The sequence below is a fragment of the Musa acuminata genome, chromosome BXJ1-5 (assembly GCF_036884655.1).
Source record: "Musa acuminata AAA Group cultivar baxijiao chromosome BXJ1-5, Cavendish_Baxijiao_AAA, whole genome shotgun sequence".
NCBI lineage: Eukaryota > Viridiplantae > Streptophyta > Magnoliopsida > Zingiberales > Musaceae > Musa > Musa acuminata.
In genome coordinates, this window is record NC_088331.1 from 39,685,843 (window position 1) to 39,704,957 (window position 19,115).

The following is a 19,115-nucleotide window of genomic DNA, read 5'->3' on the forward strand; positions in this document are numbered from 1 at the left end:
ATCCTTTTTAAAAAATAAAAATCTTAGTTTACTATTTATAATATCATTTTTTTTCTTTTCTATAACCTCTTATTAGTTATCGTTGAGGAGGAGAATAAGGTAATGATGATGAGGGGAGGTTGAAGAAAAAAATATTCATATATTAACAAATGAATAGTTTAGAGATCTTTAAAAAAAAATTTAAAATATTTTTTTTTTCAAATGGTATTATTTTAATTCAAAAATATTCAAATTGTTACTATTTCTAAGATTAGTGAAATATGTCGAATCAAAAATATTTTATAAACACATTGGTAACCGTAGTTAGTAAAGATTAACATAATAGCTGGACGAATATTATGGAGAGTGATATTTATGGAGAATTTTAATATTTAAAATTATAATTATATATTGATAACTTTTAAATATTTGAAGATATATATATATATATATATATATATATATATATATTATGTCAATGTTTAAAGGAGAAGAGGGGGAATTGAGCCATTTACAAACTTAAAAAATGTCGTTATAAGTAGAATATAGTGGTCAATTTTTATAAATAAAAATAGAAAAAATATATTTTATTTCTATAAAGTTAAGAAAAAAAAAGAGGAAATAGAATAGTAGCCCATGCATATGGTGGTAAAAAAGAGAAAGTCTTAATGATGTTAAAACACCCACTATGATTGACCAACTCTGCCAGTGGTGGACCAGCGTTGATAAAGGGTTGCGTCGTTCTCTTCTACCGTGACGCAAAATCCGTTACCTACGCAGTCACCGATGGACCCCGCATTTCCTCAACCATAAAAGGGGTTACATGTGGCGCGCCGAACTGCGTACGACTCTCTGCGCCGCACTGAAACCCGCGAATCGCACGCACCTTTGCACTGAAGAAGAAACGGTTGACCAGATATTTACTGTCCCTGCTGTCAAAGTCAAACCCCTCTAAATCTGGAGCCATTAAGCATTTAAACCTCTCTCTCCCTTCCTCTTCCTCGCTATCTCCTACAACTACAACAAAGAAGGGGAACGGAGAGGGAGAGATGAGCAGATAGCGAGCGGAGGAGACGAAGCGATGATGCCGAAGAGGGAGTCGGACGCGACGAGCCTGACGTCGTGGTCGGCGACACAGTCGCCGCTGCATCGGCCCGTTTACTACGTGACGAGTCCCGTCCACTCCCACCACGACGCTATCCGTATCTCCTTCTCCCACTCGTCGCCCGGCGCCTCCCCGGTCCACCCCTACTACGACCCTTATCACCACCAGCGGTACAGCAGCTCCCCCATCCACCATTACCGCGAGTCCAACGCCCGCCTCTCCTCCTCCTGGCGTAAGCTCCCCACCCACCACCACGGCCCCTCCGAATCTGACGACGACAACGGTCGCGGCTCAATGGGCTGCTACGTGACTTGGTTCGTTCTGGCGTTCGTCCTGCTCTTCACCCTCTTCTCCCTCATCCTCTGGGGCGCGAGCTTGTCCTACAAGCCCCAAGTCATCGTCAAGGTCCCTGCCCGCCCGAGCCGATCCCGATTGGAACCGGAACTCGCTCCCCGTCACTAACAACGTCTTCCACACTGTTGATGTGCAGGATGTGGTGTTCCGGAACTACGATCTCCACGCGGGGACGGACATCACGGGCGTGCCCACCAATATGATCTCCATCAACTCGACGGTCCGGATCGCGTTTCGCAACCCGGCCACGTTCTTCGGCGTTCAAGCCTCGTCCACGCCTTTGGAGATACACTACTCCGAGTTCAAGGTCGCCTCCGGACACGTAAGCTTTCCTCCTCCTCTCGCGTACATTGTTTGAATCAAGGCCAAAGTTGCACCGAGCTCGAGGCGTTCTCCGATGCGCATGCAGATGGAGGAGTTCTATCTGTCACGGGAGAGCCGACGCGTGGTGGTGGTGGCAGTGGCCGGCGTGCATGTGCCACTCTACGGCGGCGGATCGAGCCTGAGAAGCCTTGCCGACGACGGCGGCGCCCCAGCGGTGGTGCCGCTGGAGCTGTCCTTCACGGTCCGGGCGCGGGCCCACGTCCTCGGTCACCTGGTCAAGGTCAAGTTCTACCACCGCGTCCGGTGCTCCGTAACCCTCCGCGAGGAACGGCTAGGCAAGCCCCTCACGCTCGCCAAGGCCTGCGAGTACCGTGACGGATGAGTTCCCAAGCTCGAACACTCTGGAGAGGGCGGGAAGGAGAGATCCGAATCGAACGGGTGGCGTGGGACGTGAGTTTCCTCGATCGAAGGTCGTCGGGCAATTGGCACGTCGGCCATTCCAAACCCGTGACGTTTCTCTTGTCGTCTAGTTCAGCGTCGCTTGTATGCTTCTTCAACCTCAACGCAGACACGCCTAATAAACTTTCACTAATACACATCATGGTAAAATAGTAATCGAGATGAGATAAACAAAGAAAATTATCTTTTTTATTTATTTCTTGCGTTACTTTAGAATCCTATTAGGATCCCGTGCAACGGTCACTTGCAAAATTAGCTCGAAGCATTCATCTTCGTCGTACACTTCAGCTGATGAAATTTATGTTTCCTCTCTTCGTAAACGTGGATTGATTCCATTGGCTTTGGTACTTAACGCTTGGTAGTCTTTCAAGACATGATCCGGATCGCACCGTCATCCGGCCCGACGCGAGGGCGGACCCGTTTTTTAGAGTATTCTATTTTTATACGAACACCAAACACCATTTGGTACCACAAGTCTAACGAACACGTCCCCACGAGGAGTTGTTTTGCGCGGGCCCTCGATTCACGAGGCTCACGTTGCACCCTTTTGTTTTAGGTTTCCAGCACGTGAACCAACGGAGGGACCGTGCCGTCCCCGATCTTGATTTGTCGCCTCTTCTGGCGAATCTTGGATTGCTTTGAGTCCGATGGCCGCCGTCGGCGTCTTCTCCTACGCCCGCGAGACGCTCTCCGAGAACTGTTCTCTGCTCTGTCCTGGCCTCTTCGATCGCGGTACGACCTGCTTCTCCCAAAAAGACCCCATCTTTGTGGGTTTCTTTGTTGGTTTGGTTGGCAATGTTTTGGGGTTTTTTGCAGCGAGTAGATCTTCCTGTGGATTGAAGGCGGTGATAGTGCTGCTACATATAACGTTCGTAGGCGTTATCTTCCTCTTCGATGCCAATTTGATACGCAAGTCAAGGGAGGAGCCCTGGTAGTCTATGAAATCCCGTTCCCTCTTTGTTGCTATCATCATTATTTCTTTTGCTGTTTAGATTGTCAGTTTAGGTGTAGCAAAGATGTAATTTTTGTGGATATTATGTGGAAGAGAAGAAGAAAGGTTTTGAGTTGGCGGACTTGTAGATTTCGTTTTGTGATAAATGAAGCTCAAATTTTAGGAGCTCGTTTGTCTTTGTCAACTATTGTCAGCTCGAAACCGTTTCTTCGCTTGTTTTGAGCTTTAGGTTGCACCGAAGATGGGTGTTGTCAAGACTCTCTGTGTTTTGACCATTCAACTGTTGTCAAGTAGTTTTGGGCTCTGTGAATGGTTATTTTGATTGACCTTTTAGGCATTTTACTTGGGTACCATGTATCAAGATGGTATATATAATGAATGCCAAATTGGTGTATCTCTGAATGTGATGTCCCATTGAGAATGTGAGGCATTTTAGTGGAGATTGTAGCATCACATTGTCTCACTTGGGAAAGTACAGAAAGAATAAGCTTATTTATAACTTGATTGACTAATAACAGCCACCGTATATGGCTAGGACCATTCTGTGGAAATTATTGGATTAGCAAGTTAGACAATTATAGTATCCTAGATATCTGAGTTTTATGGAAATATTTTTTTTCTTTAGTTCCGCTCGTACTGCACCATATTCCCTGTCTTTTTGCATGCATCAATGATGTTAACTGGTGTTTTAAATGTTCCATGTGGACCATGATGAGTGACACTAAATTTGTGAGCAAATATGGTATTCATATGATTGTTAATTTGTCATAATGGTCATTCTTTTATTCACAGAGAGGCACATGCACTGTAGGAGGCAACAATGACAGGGTTGTTAATATTTTCATATCATCTGGGGTTGGCAATGCTGTACCAGCTGGCCACCTCTGCGTTGATAACTGAAGAGAGTTGGCTCAAATATTATATTGTTCTTCAAGATTTAGGCTTTTCTTTCAAAATTTCCTAACAACCTATCTAGAGAACTCTTTCTTCTCCTTTTAAAGCAATGTAATGAGAGCAAACTTTATAACAGGTCAAAACCCTATAATCAAGTCGAAAGCATAAGAATCCTACTGTAGTATAATTTTGATGAGTGAACATGCATTCATGATTCAACATCTAATAAAATTTAAAAAACATCCAAGAAAGCCTCTCTCCTGCTTGCACTTGTAATGTTCTGTTATGTAACACTTTATGGTTGTCATGGTGGCCATTTTGATGTTACCTTCTCAGAAGGCTGTTAATATTTTCATTAAAAGCTGTTTTCTCTCTGAGATTGGAATTCTAATATTTTCCACTGAGAAATTAACTCGATTCTTTTCTGATGAATTAGAATTTTGATACTTGTTATCTGCCTTGTGCACTACACAAATACATTGATATTATCTATGTTCAACCATGGTCTTTTTCTATCCTGCTCCTTGTTAGGTCCTCGTCGCCACTTGTCTGTATGATTTCTCTTTTCCTCGTTTTCAGCATGAGAATGTAGTGAATCTTTCCTGCTTGACAAATAATTGATTCTCCTATTATTTATTTGTGTGTCTCTCACTGATGACATTTCATCTGGAATGCAAATTGCAAGTTTACTGTGTTGAATCTCATGCATTTATCTTTGATTCCTTCCAACTATAATTTGTACATAAGTTTTGGTAGTGATTTTTATTTGATGCTATAAATAAGCTTGATGTACTCTTACTAATTAGTTTATTTTATTTTGTTTGATGAAAATTTCTGCATTATTATCTGAACTTTGTCAGTTTGGCTATTTCTTGTCTCTCAATCTTTAATGATGAGGCCATCTGCATTATTATCGTAATATTCTTTGGGTCAAAAATACTTATAGCTGTCACATTCTAGTTGTATTACCTTTTATTCTCTACACTTCTTGCTTGCTGCTTTAGTTAATTTATGTTACTTACCATTTTTTACCTTGAATGTGGTCCATTTGTAGGTATATCACAGTTTATCTGATGGTTTTTCTGGTTACTCTAGTTCAATATTTCTTTACATCTGGCTCATTCCCAGGGTAATGACATCTAAGCTTATCATGATTGTCCTCTGAAAAATCACATACTGTTTTCCATCAGAGCAAAAGTGCCTTATGGGTGCCTCTTTTTTACATTCCTGCTTGTTAGATACATCATTGATGCAATGAGGGTGAAAAATGGCAGGAACACTACATTTATAAACTCACCAGCAATTGTAGAGTAAGATCATAGTCATTTCATGATTGTATTAATATGGACTTGAAGTTTTGTTGGCATCTTATTTTTCTATCTTTCTAATGTTCAAGCAAAGACAGTCTAATGCAAGAAATGGGAACTTAGTTTCTTCCACAAGGAATAATCAGTTAGAAAGGCAAAATTCCCGCTTGCCTTCATTATCATGGGAAAAGCTAGTTATGGAACTCTACCCTCCTGGATCAGCCATCAGGTATATTATTATTATTGCAATGAGAAGCATATAATGTTATAATAATAACTATTTCAAGCTCATCTTTCTATTATATTCTTAGATCACTAATTGTAAAAAGGAAAAAAGAAAAGGCCCACTAGCAAAAGTACAATACATGTAACTGGATCTGATGTCACTACCCTCTATTCACCGAGGGAATGTCACTGAAAACAACAATGGAGAAGAGCGGAATGTGTAAAGACAAACCATGACCAAATATGGTTAGATTGAATGTTAGATTAATTGATATAACTTGTAAGTAATCTTTTCTTTGCTTAAATTTAGCTAGAATATCTTTAATTTTTTAATATTTTTGAGGATTTATAATTATTACGAAATATTGAAATCATCGTTCACCTTACTAGTCCATACCGGTGTACTGATCAGTTATTGGTATGGTACATACCGAGTTGTACCGAGCCATATCGAGCATATCGACACATAGTAAATGGGAGCATACTGATGTCCCGTCCATACCAGTCCCTTGTCAGATCGGTATGCACTGCTCATATTGAGCGGTATGTTGCGGTACGACGAACCTTGATTGAAATTTCACATATTGGTCTCATATTACTCCCTTCTTGAACTTGTATGATATGCTGCTCTGAATTGTACCACTTAGGGACAAAAAAAGAGGGAAGGCTCCAAAGACAAATAGACTAACCAGAGTCCTTTTCTAGCCCTAGTTTTTTGACCTAGATTTAATGACTTTTGAGTTGTTTCACTAGAGAGTTGACTGGTATTGGTCCAAATTGGTCAACAACATTACATAGATGGTGTGACTGGCATCTTGTAATACTGTAGCCCATGCTATGTAAAGTGAAGTGTCTACATAATTTGTATTCTTATTTAAGATTTAATAATTGACCAATTTCAATTTCATTATGCATTATCATTTTGGTTTTACAGGAACTGGACTTGCACTTACTGTAATATCATTCAGGTAATATCTGATTTTTTTATAGTACCTCACTCGACAAGAAGTCTGCTTTGGAAAATCAATCTCTAGATTGCTTTTTTATTTAATATATCTGTATAAAATACTGGTACTTGCTTATCAGTGCTTTCTTGTCCTTTAGTTGTTCCAAACTTGTTGTCGCTATTTTACACTTCACTTGCACATGTAATAAATATGCAAACTTATCCAGTGCTTAATGTCAATTTTGTCTGTTAGTCAATCGATATTGTTGATCAACTGTATGATGAAAGTCATCATATTCTAGTCCATTCTAAACTAGACTCTATTTTGAAATTGTTTCAATTGATACTAAATGCATGCATGCTAAAATTTAAAGTATTTTGATATTTATAAATTGTTTACAATATCAAATGTTTTCTGTGCTCTTAAAATACCTTTCCATCTATTATATAATAAATCATGTTCACCTAAATTGATCATCTATATGGAACTCCATGTTTGATTTTCAAACCGAAGAATTGAAGCATCAATTCTTCTAGAAAAATACTAGCTCAGCTCTCTCTCCTCTCTGTTTCTCTCTCTTTATTCTATGTTGTGTTTATATTTATTTAGTTATTTAGATATTAAACTTAAGCTTGTTTCTGGATTCAAATGATGAAATTCAGGCAATTGTAAACAGATTTGCTTTGTACTTGATTTGTATTAGTTAAATGCCTGGTTATGCCTGAGACTTCTGAATTTGGTTACATTGCTATAGTATTTTTTGAACAAAGGTAGCACTGATCTGTGTTTAAGCTAATATCCATGGAAATATTTTCATTTAACCTACATGTTCCAAGCCAGCATCTCTGTTTTCATCCAATTGTACTTTCTATTTAAGTTTGCAATATATACTAAACGCTTTGCTACATATGTGCAGCCTCCACGCTCAAAACACTGTCATGATTGTGATAAATGTGTCCTTCAATTTGATCATCACTGTGTCTGGCTAGGAACTTGCATTGGGCAAAGGAATCACTGCCGGTTTTGGTGAGTTCACTCCAAAAGTGGATTTTTATGGTGCTATCATGTAAACTCATTGATTGCCATTGTATCCGGAATTCTATGTTAAAAAGAACATTTTATTACTTGAAAAAAAGAATGTTACTTGTGGTAGTTTCTGGTCCAGTTAATTTAATGTTTTTTTTGCTGATCAATTATATTTTTATTCATGTATTGCTGTAAGTTAGTTACATGATAACAAAGCATAAAATTGCATGCTTCGTGTGCATATTTGAAGCCACTTTTTGAGATTGATTAATCCTTTGCCAAACTGAATATCGGAATTGCAACTGCTGCCATCATGCATCCACAATCGAGTCCTGTGACCTGATTCCTGTGAACAACTTGGCTATTTAACACCACAATGCCAAATGCTGACCTCTGATACTAGCATCATTTGACTTGTATCTTGGACTCTGTTTCCTTAGGTTGTGAGTAGATCATCTTTCATATTTATAAATTGTTATTTTTAATATTGTTCTTGTCTTTCTTAGTCTCCATGTTAATTTTTCTAATCTTAAATGCCTCATGGCATGCAAAGCTTCCTGGGATTATGCTTCATATCATCTAAGCGCATCAAGCATTTTCCTATTCTTCTACTTCATACATAACTTTTTTCCTTGCTGGACTTGGTTGTTTTGCTTGCGTCTTTACTCTCTAAAGAAACACATAGTGATGTATATATGTAATTTTGTCTGGTTGTTGTATTATTTTCTTTTATGGAGATTTTGTAGGTGAAAAACTAATGAATTGTTTTGGGAATCTATTGGTAGGTGGTACATTTTTGAAGAAACAATCCTTTGCATCTGGACTGTTGTATTATATATCACATTCTTGCGCTCAAAACTCATGAAGACATGGTATGGTTTCTCCCATCGAATAACTTGTAGTATCTAAAATTGAGTAGTTGATTCAAGCCCTTGTTCAAACTGCATGTCCTTAAAAGTCTTAACAATTGCTGACCTTAACAATTAGTTTACGTCCCTTAACAGGAGAAATGTGAATATGAGGGTTCTGACAATTAATTTTGTGTTCTAAGCCCTTATTCTCGTACTTTGGAAAATTAGCACAACATCTGCTTAAAATGGCCTTTTCAGGTGGAAGGATTTAATTGCCATAGTACTGTTAACTGCATTGGTGTTTTCTCTCATCTTTCTTCTTGTACTGCTCCTATTCCACAGGTAAGATCAGATTTCATGATTGTTGGAATTTTACATTTAATTGTAGTGTTTTTAGTTCATTACAGTATGCATTTAACCTATTTTTCTCCATGTAAGCAAAATCCGATATTATACTAAAGGTTCTTAGTGATTTATGTAGCTAGTATTTTGGAGAATTAGGTGAATGAGATTGGGTCTGCAAAAGGAAAATGCTCCCTGAAATATGTTCCCTTTGCTATGTAAAGGAATCAAAGTTCTCAGCTATGGATACTTCTATTTGGGAGATAGGTTTTCAGCCATGTCGTGTTCCTTCCACTTCTTTGTGTATGCTCTCAATAAAATGATCGACAACTTTTCACATATTTCTTCTTCTGCTCATTAAAGTTCCCTTTCAATTTCAACTTAGTTCCACATATCTCTGATCACTGCAGCCCATTGATTATAACAATATTTACTTTCATGAGAGGCATGAAGTTAGATTCTTATGGACCTTGTGTTACCCATGGAATTTGATCAATATCCATGTTTATCAATCTGGTCCTGTGACAAGTCTTAGATTTTTTTTCCTTACAGTTAACTTGGACTAAATGGCACATTACCATAGAAGTTAGTTAGCATTTTGTTTTTTTTCTTCATTTTTTTGTTTCAAAATCGTTTACTAGGACCTAATTATTTGCTTTGTCTTGGTCTGTTGTGATTGTGACGGCACCTCATGGTGAATTTGGATGAGATTTTCTCTCCAGGTTGAAGATTGGTTGAAATCAGGATTTCACTTGATATTCACACTTACCATCTGCATATAATACTTTGTGGAAGAATTATGATATGGCATCATAAACCCAAATGTTTCACTAATTATTCTTTTTTGACGATCTTTGGTCCAGCTACCTAATGATAACAAATCAAACTACTTATGAAATGGCGAGAAGGCGGCGCATTTTGTACCTAAGGTATGAGCACTATTCTGGTTTCCATACCTCAGCTTATTATGATGACATCTCATTGCTAATTGTACTTATAAGCAGATACTGAATGTTTATGATTTGTAGGGGAATCCCAAAGAAGGTTCATCCATTTAGCAGAGGCATTTGCAAGAACCTGTATACATCTTGTTGCTCCAGGGACAGCATGTACACTCTGGAAGCTGTCCCACCAATGGAGGAATTGGAAGCAAGAGCCAGACCTTACACTTGTGTGGACATCATTTCTTGCAAGTGTTGTTGATGAATTCTTGTTTGATGTTTCTTTGGCCTGCACTTGCTGTATCAAATGCTGTAATTCTCTCATTTATTATTTCTTCTCCTTGTGTTTTTGAAACACTTAGTAAACATCTGCTTGCAATGTTAGAATGTGTACCACATTAGATATTTATCAAAATGGGTGAGAGGATTAGTTAGCCAAATAACTGTCTCTTCCCCCATTATACTTTTATTAGTAAAAAAGACTATGCATAGATTGAATAAAAGCACAACAAAAAGAGTCATTTACCAGTGATTTTGCTTCTGATCATTTCTATGTTTGGCCTGGTCATTGATGTTTATATGTATGTATGTATGTATGATCATTTATAAATATATAAATATATATATATATATATATATATATATATATATATATTCATATATAATAGAAATATCTAATAAAAGATTCATGAAGTTGATCCTAAATAATTGAGATTTTTAACTTTGTTGCAGTTGTAAAAAGATCCAATAAAGGTTGAACTTTATTTTATTCGAGTTTTGGTAGATTTTAACCTATACATGTTAATGATATAATTTTGATAAAGGAGGGTCAATGTAATTATTTGTCGATCGTTAAAGAGCTATCATTGATCACTGTAGTGGGCCATCTTAGATATATTAATCCGGTGATCGAAACCAATTAAATACTAACTTTTTACTAGATTTTAATCGACAGGTCTACTCGTTAATGATGATGTGGCATCCGACAAATACTCAAGAAGGCTTAACTATAGATCTGGCTTTATTAGAGTAGTAGAGATGAGATCCGCTGCCGCTGAGCGTGCGTGACGAGGACGACGACGACGCCGACATCGCGTGCCGACACCGAGCCCAGCCAGCCTTGCCTGCCTGCTAAACGAACTCCCAATAGAAACGTTGGATTCTCATCGACAATTCATCGAGCACGAACGCGACAAACAAGAAACTACAACAACAGACGAAACGCCGTAATTGCCGCGACTGTAATCTCGCAGAACCCATCCAGCCTTTGAATCTTGCAGAAGAACCAAGCAGAACCCAAAACCTTTTCTTCTCGTCCATCCAACTCAAACTCAATCACCACATTCTACTCTCTCTCTCTCTCTCTCTCTCTCTCTCTCTCCGTTCATTTGGAGAGATTGGGTTTTATTGATGCAGAAGCTTCTCAGCCCCTACCCACCCACGTCTTCCATCACGTTGCATTACATTATTTGGGACGTACCAGATGTTGGGTTCTGTGCAGGAGAGTGGTGTCATTGCCATTAACCTTTGTAGCCTCCACAACAGCAATAAGATAATCTCTACAAGTTTTCAGGACGTTTTCTTTTTACCAGTCTAATAATTAGCTCTGTAATCTAATTTAATTAGATAAAATATATTATAAATTTATTTAACCTTTAATTAAAACTATCGATTAATAAAAATATATATATAGTCAATTTTTTTAAGATATGATCTTGATGAAAGGAATATTTTTAATTATCATAATAGACCATCTACTTTTGTTTATAAAAAGATAAAATATTTTAAGAATGAATCATTAAAAATTATAATTATAAATCTATTTTTAACCTCTATTAGTCTTTATTCTATTATTTATAGTAATACCATAAATAATAAAAAGAGAAGAAAAAATAAGTCTAGTTCTCTTAGTAGATCAACATCACCATAGTTTTCGGATTCAATGATAATGCATTTGCATGTCACATAAAGTTTTTCTAAATGATATCAAAAGGTATTTAATTTTGATCTTCATCTATGATTATTTAATTTTAATTTTGGTATTAAAGTTTTCACATAACAATATTATAATTACAGTTTTTATTCTTATAATTGGTATCAAAGCTAGAATTTTGAAATCAAATACTTTGATCATAGAAAAGTATCATATCTGTATTTATATATGTTTATAAGCACTCTTCACTTGTGAAAGGATGTCATCGATCTAGTCATTTGTCATGTTTGCCCTAATTGGCTGCTTGTGGGCGATGCACGTTTCCTCCCATGAGTGATCTATGAACGATAGAAGGATACAGGTGTTGGATGAAAGGATGTGCAACACTGCCATTGGTAGGTTGTTGTCGAACGTCTAGGCCAAAGGTCATAGAAGGCTGAGCGATGCGATTACGACCTCCATTAGTCATCGACCTAGTCGTGGGTAATGATTACACATATGGTAGCATCATTGTATGCAACAACGATTGCTTGTGTACAACAACCTAGGCGATGCTATGGCGACCTGCCTTGGTCACCAACGTTGCACACGCAACAATGTCACTATGTGTACAACAAAGCAACAACACTACTACCTTTGATCGCTGGTTACAAAGCAAGCAGGCCGTAGTTCACAAAGGTTGTGGCGGTGTTGCTAGTAGCGATGTGCATCAATGAGACATCGGAGGTTGTAGTTCCTAATGACTATACAATAACTATAAAGGTTATTGGTCGATTGTGGATACTGTGCGTAGTGAGAATAGTAATGCGTGGGCGCGATGACATGCTACGATGAATATAAGGGGTTGTCAGTCGACCACGGAGATAGTTCGGATTGGTCGCACATTACGATGATGTGTGTGGGCGCGATGGCATGCTACGATAGCTGTAGGGGTTGCCGATCGATTGTGAAGAGAGTTTGAGCCAATAGCATAATGTGGCGACCATAGGGGTCACCACTTGGCCATGCATCACAATGGCAGTAGGCGGCGCACAAGCGGAGAACAACCGTGTATCATGATGACCATAGGCAGTTTGTAGGCAATGGACTGTTGCACACCATGACGACCATAAATAGTGCATAAGCGACAAGCAACCATGCACCACGGTGACCGTATGCCTCCCACAACAACGATTGAGGAGAAAAAGTGTTTTTCAATCATTAGAAGACTATTTTACCCTTTTAATTCTAGTTGATGCCTCCTTATCAATTTTGCCTTTCAGAATCAAATATTTTTACTATATATCTTATCAAAACTATAATTTTATCGTTCAAAAATCAAATATTTTTGACTTATATCCTTAATTATAAAATTAACTAAATTTATTTTCTTTAATTAAATATTTTTATCAAACTTTATTTTAACTATATTTTGACTATTTGATTAGATTTAGATTTGATGAATCTCATGACCAAATTTAGAAAAAGTTAAAATTTGACTTTAGTTAATTTAATTTTGATCGACATAATTGGGCTGATGTTTCGTCTAAATCTGTTAGCCTATGTTTGGGTAGCTTAATTCTAGACTTGATCGATTAAATAAGGTTGATTGGTCTAATAGGGTTCCATACGAAATAAAAAAATATAAATTATAATTTTTTATAATTTTTCATATAACATATTTAAAAAAAATTTGTTTGTGATAATTAAATTTTAATTATTATTCTTGGATATTTGTGTATTTATTCATATACATATATTTAAAATTATGAAATAATATTTATTTTTTATACAAAGATATGATTTATGTTTTATCATGACAAAAATTGTTATGTAAGTTTTTTATATTGATTAATATTTAATAATTATTATGATTAATATTTAATTATTATTAAACTATTTTTATATAAATTAGATAATAAAATATTAAAAAAATATTATTTATAACTTATATCCATAAGTTTAATTGGATTAGTAGTTGTTAAAATGGCCTAGGATGGTAGACTTATGAGGTATAAATTATAATAAATATTTTATAATTTATATAATATTTTAAACTATATTTTGTATTATTGTATTAGTCTTGTAACCACCAAGATGACCTAGACTAATGACTCATAAAATTATATTAAAGAATTAGCCTTAAATAATATTAAAAACATTCATAATAATACATGTAATTATGAGATTTAGATAATCAGATAATTTACTTTGAATAAGTATGCAATGGGGTAGGATAATACTATTTTAAATATCATTATAATTTAAGAATGTATACTTAAAAATAATAATACTATTCCATAAGGATGATATTCATTCTTCATAAATAATTTTGAGTGAACACTAACTATGTCAATATTTTACCCTTAGATGAAATATTAATGATATCAATAGTTTATCATATTTCAAAAACTTAAAATATTAATGTTGTTTTATATTTTATGATGATCCCTATTTCCACACACTCCAATGCTTCTAATATCCCTATACTCTCCGGTTTAAATTATTCAAAATAGTCAAAGCATATGTAGTTTACATTGAGTTTATTAGATCTTGACTTAATATTGTTTGTTGAAAAGCCTGTAAACTTAATTAATGAAAATGTTACAGAACAAGTTAATAAAATGAATATTTGAAAAAATATTTAATAGACTTAGTCTAATGTTTATAAGAATGACAATTGTGAATAACAGAAAAACTTTATTACCACCTATAACTAGTGCATAGGAATTTTTTAGAGCTACAAAAGATATATTTATCTACCGATAAGTCATGGGTTAGCACATTAATAAAGAAGCTGTCTATGACTCAGTACAATAATACTCGAGGGATTCAAGATCACATCCTCAATATAACTAATAAGATTATGAAAATCAAAGTATTAAGGATATTTGTGGATAAGTCTTTTCTCATACAATTCATTTTTAATTCTCTTCCTCCTCAATTTAGCTTATTCAAGATTCATTATAATACAAAGAAAGATAAATGAGATTTGAATGAACTAACTAGTATATGTATTTATGAAGAATTAAGGATAAGACATAAAAGATTTTATAATATTTTGACTACTATTTGAGAAGTTGGTAGTACGAAGAGAAAGTTTAAGTATCATCCACCAAATAAATTTATTGAGTTTGGAAATACTAAGTAGACTAATTAGAAGAAAGCCTTCGTAGTAAAAATGTATAAACCCAACCTTTGTATTTTTAGAATCAAATATTATAGAAGTTCTTTCTAACATTTAGTAGATTCATTTTGGTATTTCAACTCATGTTTCTAATATTGTATAGGGATTTCTTATAATTTGTAAACCAAAAAAATATAAAAGATTCATTGTTATAAAGAATCATCTCAGAGTAAAAGTGATAAAAGTAATAATTTATCACATACATCTAGAGACAAGTCATCTAATAGATCTTGCAAGCATATGCTATGTTTCTATTATTTTTTTAAAATTTAGTTTCTCTATTTAGAATTAAAAAGAGTATATTATCTTTATTTTAGTAATAATAAACTTAGTATATTTTATGATTTAATAAAAATTAATTATGAAATGATGTATGATGGTTTATATAGAATTAATTTGAATTTTGAGTTCATAAAGATATTAGTGACCTTACAAACAAATATTGGATCAAAACATAGTTTCAATGATGAGAAATCTTTTATGGCACAAATGTTTGAGGTATATATTTAAAAAAAAGAATTAAAAGATTAGTAAAGTCATATTTTGAAAGATTTAGATTTGATATTTGCATATATTGCGAAAAGCAAACTAAGTATATAAAGTAAAATAACACAAGAAGTAAAAACTTATTTGAGATTGTTTATATTGATATATGTAAACCACTTTATATTCCTTGTTTGAGAGGTATTTCATTATATTTATAGATGACATATCAAGACATAACTAGAGCTGTGAAGAAAGTGATGAGATATATAAAGGAAGTGAAATATTATATACTCATATATTAAAGATTAAATCAACTTAAAGTGACGAGATATTTAGATACTGATTTTATAAATTACCTCAATAGTAGAAAGTCTATTTTAGAATTCATATTCAATTGGAGGGATAATTTAAAAAAAATATAAAATAATTACTTATTATATCATCAATAATAAAAGTTTAATTTATGACATGCTTTAAGATCATAAATCCAAACTTTATGATTATGAAATTTTATCAACTTGATATGGTTGACTAAATTATCATGTCACTAAAGATATTTTATGATAATACCGTAGTTTTTTTTTTTTTTTTTGATAAGTGCCTTAGTGGCTTTAAGATAAAACTAGGTGATTAAAGAAAGAGCCTAGAAACAATAAATGTTAATTAAGAACTTGAGATTACTTTGATGATTGTTAATCCATTTGTTAAAATGTTATAACTTAAAATATTTAAAGAATATATTTTTAGAATGAGCCTTGTAAGCAAGTCATAAAAAAATAGAGTGATGTATATTAAGTGGATACTCTTATTGCTATTTTTCTTACATAATTAAAGTTATTTATTTTTATTATCATATTTATATTTATGTATATATAATTATTGAATGTAATAATAAGATTATCTTAATAAGATAAATTATAGAATCATTATAAACTGTATAAGGAAAGACTAATAATATTATGATACATAAAAAGAATATGACATTGATAACATATAACTACTCACATTGATAGTCAGATTTATTATAGTATTATTGTACATATTGGAGTTATTAGCTTGTTTTAAAAATTTATGATCATGTATAAAATACTTTCAAATTATGTATAATTATTATTTTTAAATAAATATTTATTTTATTTACTTAATTTTTTATATTTTATCAATTAATAGGTAAGTGAGAGAATACTAGATTATATGATCATACTTAATTATATAAAATATATTATAAATATGATTAGATTATGATTATGATTATCGATCATTAAAAAAAAATTTAATTATGACAGGATTCTTTATGAGATGACATTTATGAAAAGGACTCTCCCACCTCTTATAGGGATACAAAATTAGAAATTAGAAATTAAAATTATAGATTTATTTTTAATTTTTTTAATTTTTATTTTTATCCGTAGTCCGATAAATGATAGGAAAAGAGATAAATATGATCTTAGTTCTCTTCAACATCAATGTAATCTTGACAATGGTATATTTATAAATCAAATAAAATTTTTACTGAATGATATCCAAAGATATATAATCTTAGTATTAATAAGTTGATTTCGATTTAGATATTAATTTTTTTTCACATAATAAAAAATAATTATATTTTTTATTCATATAACTCCAACCCGTGAGCTATGTCCGTCGCCCTTTCTCTTTCATATAGTGTCAAGGGTTTTCACCTTTCCCCATTCCCGACTTCTTAGTCCGCATGGGTGGTGGCACTGTCCTTGCCTTCCTCGTCCTCTCCCTTTCTATCCTTTCTGCTACAGCATGTGATCGGTGTGTGCATCATTCCAAGGCAGCCTACTCCCCCTCCGCTTCTGCCCTCTCTGGTTTGTTCTACCACTAACAGAGCTACTGTTTGAGAAGCCGCATCAATGGTCATCGTTTGATCTCTTTTGTTCTGCTAAACTTCGCTTACAGTCGGAGCCTGTGGCTATGGCTCCATGGCTTTGAGCTTCAATGGAGGTTACATTGCAGCTGGGAGCTCTGCCCTCCACAGAGAGGGTTTTGGCTGTGGAGCTTGTTTCCAGGTTAGAGATGAAACCTATTCTCTTCTGCAATCATAAATGGTTGAGCTTTTCTTTCACCACGCAGGTAAGATGCAAGAACAGAAGACTCTGTAGCACCGGAGGCGTAAGGGTGATCCTGACCGACCTCAACAAGAGCAACACCACGGATCTTGTGTTGAGTCCCCGAGCCTTCACCGCCATGGCACGAGATGGCACGGCGCAGGAGCTCAAGAGACTTGGCATTCTGGATGTGGAATACAAGAGGTAGACGAAGGCACACCGCTATGAATTCCGGGAACTGCACACTGTGTTATGATCAAGCAGTCACATCTCACGATGAAGCAACCCACCGAATCACTTTTCAGGATCCCGTGCGAGTATAAGAAGCAGAACCTATCGATCAGAGTGGAAGAGAGCAGCAGAAGACCCGATCAGCTGGTCATCAAGTTCCTCTACCAGGGAGGCCAGACCGATATCGTGGCGGTCGACGTAGCCCAGGTACCGAGCTAGCATCGATTCGGTCCGGTTCAATTGGCTCAATCCAATTTTTGTGTTGAACCGGCAGGTCGGATCGTGGAATTGGCGGTTCATGAGCCGGGAATACGGTCCAGTATGGAGCACGAGGCGGGCGCCGGCCGGGGCGCTGCAGTTCCGGATGGTGGTGACGGGCGGCTACGACGGCAAGTGGGTGTGGGCCGAGAAGGCGGTCCTCCCGGCCGAGTGGAAGACCGGTTCGATCTATGAATTGGGGGTTCAGCTCACTGACATTGCTCAAGAGGGCTGCTACCCCTGTGACACTCGAGAATGGAAGTGAGGCAAGTAAGCCTGTGTCCTACAAGAAACAGGTGAAGAGTAGCCTAACCTACTGGGGAATGGGGATATTCCTTCAGACATGTGATGGTGGTTTGGTGTCAAGACGAAGAAGAAGGTGCCAAGATTGCTCACAAGAAAATGACTTGCCACCTGCTGGTCTATTGCTGATTCCTTTTCAGTCTTCAAGCTGCAACTTTGTTCCTAATTTAGATGCTTACTTCATCAGATGTGGGTACTATTAGACATTTGAGATGTTAGTGGTGGGTTAGCTTGGGAGCCTTCGCACATGATTCTTGGACACATTAGTTTGTCAACACTGTATCACCGAGTTGCAGTAGGTGGTGGTGGTGGTGGTGGTGTGTCGTCGTAGCCTCATTTGGTCCATGTCATTGGGAGGATGACGAAGGAGACATAGGAACTAAATATTTAGTTAAACGTGCAAAGAAATATTCATCTCTGAAAGGAAATTATAAGCATAACTATAGATTATGTATGTTAATACTGAATCGAATAAAGTAGAACTTAATATTCAGATACTTCATTTGAAATTTGTTCACTTTGACTGACCTCAGACTTCACAGTGATGAGAATTTGAGGTTTAGGGATGATATGAGTAGGCTACAGGTTAGGGATAGTATGGATCATGAAGGCACCATCGTGATACAGCAGGGACCAGCTTTCGGCCCCTGTCTTCCTCTGATTGAGATCTGTGAACGACTGCTGAAACGACTGCTGAAACTTTGTGGCCACGTTGAACTCAACCGTGAAGAACTTATCCTCGTGATCAATTCGATCGTCTGAAGGTGCTCTTGGAATCACCTGTGACTGAAATAATCTTGGTTTTTGTCGATCAAACAAAAAAGAGTGTGAGATAGGTGACATGATTTACCGTAACGATGGAATTAGATTATAGTAAATGGCTTTCTCAGAAGTGTGAGATCATCATTTTAATTTTTACCTTTTGTGGAGGAGTTCTTTTCATCTCTCTAAACTAGT

At 35.7% G+C, this 19,115-nt stretch overlaps 3 protein-coding genes across 4 annotated transcripts; all 3 read left to right on the top strand.

Moving 5' to 3' along the window:
* The first annotated feature begins 1,063 nt into the window (after positions 1-1,063).
* Positions 1,064-2,331, top strand: LOC135673960 (uncharacterized). Its single transcript, XM_065183354.1, has 3 exons — positions 1,064-1,489; positions 1,575-1,760; positions 1,848-2,331. Exons 1-3 carry the CDS (start codon positions 1,064-1,066, stop codon positions 2,142-2,144), a joined length of 909 nt encoding a protein of 302 aa, XP_065039426.1. The 3' UTR covers positions 2,145-2,331.
* Positions 2,332-2,781: 450 nt separating this feature from the next.
* On the top strand, positions 2,782-10,061 carry LOC135674251 (protein S-acyltransferase 10-like). 2 transcript variants are annotated; one of them, XM_065183918.1, is made up of 11 exons: positions 2,785-2,953; positions 3,038-3,152; positions 5,122-5,196; positions 5,306-5,377; positions 5,469-5,603; positions 6,534-6,567; positions 7,463-7,572; positions 8,358-8,444; positions 8,682-8,765; positions 9,629-9,694; positions 9,794-10,061. In XM_065183918.1, exons 1-11 carry the CDS (start codon positions 2,869-2,871, stop codon positions 9,966-9,968), a joined length of 1,038 nt encoding a protein of 345 aa, XP_065039990.1. In that variant the 5' UTR covers positions 2,785-2,868; the 3' UTR covers positions 9,969-10,061. The 2 variants fall into 2 exon arrangements, with proteins under 2 accessions (XP_065039991.1, XP_065039990.1); XM_065183919.1 differs by lacking the exon at positions 8,682-8,765 and having other exon boundaries at positions 2,782-2,953.
* Positions 10,062-16,957: 6,896 nt separating this feature from the next.
* LOC135674254 (expansin-like A2) lies at positions 16,958-18,344 on the top strand. Its single transcript, XM_065183924.1, has 5 exons — positions 16,958-17,126; positions 17,218-17,327; positions 17,392-17,570; positions 17,672-17,804; positions 17,872-18,344. Exons 1-5 carry the CDS (start codon positions 17,003-17,005, stop codon positions 18,118-18,120), a joined length of 795 nt encoding a protein of 264 aa, XP_065039996.1. The 5' UTR covers positions 16,958-17,002; the 3' UTR covers positions 18,121-18,344.
* The last annotated feature ends 771 nt before the right edge of the window (positions 18,345-19,115 follow it).

What these genes read in the sequence shown, in the direction of transcription:
- LOC135673960 (XM_065183354.1), top strand. Translation starts at nt 1,064, where the DNA reads ATGCCGAAGAGGGAGTCGGACGCGACGAGCCTGACGTCGTGGTCGGCG. An exon ending in AGCCCCAAGTCATCGTCAAG is followed by an intron (nt 1,490 to 1,574) that starts GTCCCTGCCCGC and finishes GTTGATGTGCAG; the next exon opens with GATGTGGTGTTCCGGAACTA. An exon ending in TCAAGGTCGCCTCCGGACAC is followed by an intron (nt 1,761 to 1,847) that starts GTAAGCTTTCCT and finishes ATGCGCATGCAG; the next exon opens with ATGGAGGAGTTCTATCTGTC.
- LOC135674251 (XM_065183918.1), top strand. Translation starts at nt 2,869, where the DNA reads ATGGCCGCCGTCGGCGTCTTCTCCTACGCCCGCGAGACGCTCTCCGAG. An exon ending in AACTCACCAGCAATTGTAGA is followed by an intron (nt 5,378 to 5,468) that starts GTAAGATCATAG and finishes GTTCAAGCAAAG; the next exon opens with ACAGTCTAATGCAAGAAATG. An exon ending in GTACTGCTCCTATTCCACAG is followed by an intron (nt 8,766 to 9,628) that starts GTAAGATCAGAT and finishes TCTTTGGTCCAG; the next exon opens with CTACCTAATGATAACAAATC.
- LOC135674254 (XM_065183924.1), top strand. Translation starts at nt 17,003, where the DNA reads ATGGGTGGTGGCACTGTCCTTGCCTTCCTCGTCCTCTCCCTTTCTATC. An exon ending in CTCCGCTTCTGCCCTCTCTG is followed by an intron (nt 17,127 to 17,217) that starts GTTTGTTCTACC and finishes CTTCGCTTACAG; the next exon opens with TCGGAGCCTGTGGCTATGGC. An exon ending in CTGGATGTGGAATACAAGAG is followed by an intron (nt 17,571 to 17,671) that starts GTAGACGAAGGC and finishes ATCACTTTTCAG; the next exon opens with GATCCCGTGCGAGTATAAGA.